Below are 3,523 nucleotides of genomic sequence, written 5' to 3' on the forward strand. Positions count from 1 at the left end.
TGTTGTGTGTCTCAGTTTCCCTTGGCTAGGAAAAGGAATTCCCTTCCCCCTTGCACTTCCCAAGTGAGGCAATGCCTTGCCCCGCTTCAGCTCTCGCTGGTTGGGCTGCACCCACTGACCAGCACCGACTGTCCGACATGCCCCAGTGAGATGAACCTGGTACCTCAGTTGAAAATGCAAAAATCACCCATGTTCTGTGTCACTTGTCCTGGGAGCTGGAGGCTGAAGCTGTTCCTATTTGGCCATCTTGGGCGCCCCCCACTTCATACTATTTTTCACTTTTCCAATTCATCTGAAACTATTTTTATGATTTTTTTAGGTCATACCTAATTGAAATATTGGTAATCATTCAATTCCAATTATATTATCATGCAGCTATAATGACTAAAATTTACCTTTAGAGGGGCAAATAAAAGAGGTTAAAAAATTAAGAAGTCAAAATAAAACTTGTTCTATTTTTAGAATGTAAATTACTATCATCCCCATTGATCACTCCAATAAATGAAATTAAGATAGAGGCTTTGTAACCTTAGAAAAAGTGCTTTATTTAAAACTGAGACAAAATATAAAATAAGAATGTCTAAAGACATATCACAGAAACAAAAAGTAAAACTTGTAAGAAAATTGGAAAAGTTTGGCACAATTATTTAAATGCTATTTAGCCTACACTAAATTTAGATTTTTTTGGTTTTTTTTTTTTTTTTTTTTTGAGACAAGGTCTTGTTATGTTGCCCAGGCTGGAGTGCAGTGGCACTACCATGGCTCACTGCAACCTCTGCCTCCTAAATTCAAGCGATTCTCATGCCTCAGCCTTCCAAGTAACTGGGACTACAGGTGTATGCCACTACGGCTGGCTAACTTTTATATTTTTAGTAGAGATGGGGTTTCACCATGTTGGTCAGCCTGGTCTCGAACTCCTGGTCTCAAGTGATCCCCCAGCCTCAGCCTCCCCAAGTGCTGGGATTATAGGTATGAGCCACCATGGCCAGCCTTAAATTTAGTTTTAATAATAATGTTAAAACAAAATTTAATAAGAATTTTAATAAGAATGTTAAAACTAAACTTAATGTAGGCTAAATAACACTTTTATTTAGCCTAAATTATTATTAAACATTATTATTTAACATTATTTAAATGTTATTTAGCCTACACTAAATTTAGTATTTTTGTTTGTTAGAAATTCAAAATGTGTAGTTTACACATTTAATATGTCCCACATAAAGCTTACGTTATTTAATACATCTTGTGTCACTCTCTAAGCTCATGATGCTTTATAAGATTTTTATTTAGTAATAAATTTAAAAGAGTAATTAAAATGTTTAAAAATTAGCACAACCTAAAAGTAAAGCAAGGTATATTTTTTAATATCTAAGAGTGATTCATAAAGTGGACACTGACTAAAACATTAAAACTATACACAGAAAAGATCCACATCAGCCAAACACAGATGTAAAACTCAGATAGAAGCCAAAGAGGAGAGATTAACTGACACCATAGAGCTCATGCAGAAAGCCCACCTTGAGTGCTGAAGCTTATGGTGGCTTATATTTTGTAGGAAAGGTTAGAACCCATAGGCACACTGATTTAGAGATCTGTATAAAGATAAAGCAGATTAGAAGCAGAAGTGACACTGATGCAAGGATCTATCAACACTAAAAACTGAAAAAGGAGCTGGATGAGATGGACACAAAAAACGTAGTTTCACTGCTTCTATTTTCACTTAAGAGGTGTAAAATTAAATAAAGAAGTTTTCACCTACATTTTTAAAACAAATTGGTGCTAATTTCAGATGCCTTGAAAGCTTACCCATGTAAACGTTTCCTCAGAGGAAGGAGGAGACAGTTAAATGCATACTACCAAAATAAAATAAAACTTGATAATGAATTTAGATACATTGTTCCTAACAATGCAGTTGTAAGGAAAAGAAATCCATTAACATCCAGATTGCTTTGAATTACATTAAGAACAATACCCAATGAGCCTTAATTATTGTAACACCCATTTCAAATATAACTTCAGGGTTATATCAGAATAAGCCTTATTTGAAACACTATTTTTCCCTAAAAAGTAGCATTTTTTAATTTTTAGGATAATCCTGATAATATTCTATTAAACATAAATACCCAAATAATAATAGGCACCAAAAAAAAAAAAATTGTGCATGTGGTTTAAGTAAAAGAACTCACAAATTTGCAACTCAGGACATCCACAGAAAATCAGTTCACATAGTCCAGAGATTGCTTATATATTGCTATTAATTCAGACATAATTGATTCTGGATGACTGTGACCCAAATAAAACATATGTTGAATCTCCACTCAATGATAATAGTAATGTAACTAACTAAATCCATATTGCTTTGTTACTATTTATGCTATCAAAACCAGACTTTTCTCAACTTGTGAGCCACCACACTGGCATTCCAACAACCTGTTATAAGTATGCCTAAGACATTAATCACTTGGGTGTCTGGGGTGGTCAGTGACCTCCAGTTCCAAGCAGCTTGGTACCCTTACTCCAGAACATTACAGAAATGTTTTAATTATCTATTTGTGCCAGAACTGGGCTAACCATACTTGCCAACCTAATTGATTCAATTATGTAAAAGACATAATTGAAAGTTAATATCGAGCATCTGGAGTTTTGTTTCACTTTCCCTAAAAAAGAAAAACAACTTATTTCTGGAATTTCCTTAACTAGCCTGAATTTATCTAATGTTAGTAGCTCACTACTTCAAAAAAAATAACCAGGCTGCTTTTTGGGGGCGAGGAGGTGACAGCAAATAAACTCACTAACATAAATAGCAGCCAACTCACATTTTGAACAGTATAAAATAAATGTTTCAAACACCTAAAGATTCAAGACAATTTTCTACAGAATATATACCAAACACAATTCAATCATTTATAAAAATGAGGACTCAATTTTCCATTAATGAATATTCACCCGTGTCCAAATTCAATTGTTGCAATTATTTATTCCATTCAGTCTTTAAAATCTTAGAAAGCAGATTAGATTAATGGCTCACCAAATAAGTAAAAATGCTGACAACTTACTGCATCCAATTTTCTTGCCCTCTGTTGTTTATCGCAACGGTTGTCTGCATAACCCTGCTGTAAGAGGGCTTTCCTATCCAGAGCTGTAAGGTCATCTGTGTTGGCTTCTTTATGTTGCACACACTATGCATGAAAGAAATAAATGAAGCATCATACACATATTTAGAATGTTTGTTTTTAACAAAATATTGGAATAGATAACCACGGAATATCTCAGTGACTATTTGTACAGCAGTTAACAGTACAGGCTCTGAAAATCAGATTGCTTATATTTGAATCCAGCTCTTCCAGTTGCCAGCTAGATGATCTCTCTGTGTCTCAGTTTACTCATAGATAAAATGTGAATTAATAATAGAAACTACTTCACCAGAAACAAAAAGGATTAAGAGATAATACATGCCCAACACTGTATAAAAATTACTTGACACAGTAGGCATTACATAAAAGTTAGCAATTATTAAAATTAT

At 33.9% G+C, this 3,523-nt stretch overlaps 1 protein-coding gene across 1 annotated transcript in view; it reads right to left on the minus strand.

Moving 5' to 3' along the window:
• CAPS2 (calcyphosine 2) overlaps positions 1-3,523 on the minus strand; it is a 59,745-nt gene that overhangs the window by 45,699 nt on the left and 10,523 nt on the right. Inside the window, 1 exon segment of the mRNA XM_011929359.1 lies at positions 3,057-3,179. Coding sequence (XP_011784749.1) covers positions 3,057-3,179 — 123 coding nt within the window.

Source organism: Colobus angolensis, unplaced genomic scaffold (assembly GCF_000951035.1).
Source record: "Colobus angolensis palliatus isolate OR3802 unplaced genomic scaffold, Cang.pa_1.0 Scaffold80, whole genome shotgun sequence".
NCBI classification, from domain to species: domain Eukaryota; kingdom Metazoa; phylum Chordata; class Mammalia; order Primates; family Cercopithecidae; genus Colobus; species Colobus angolensis.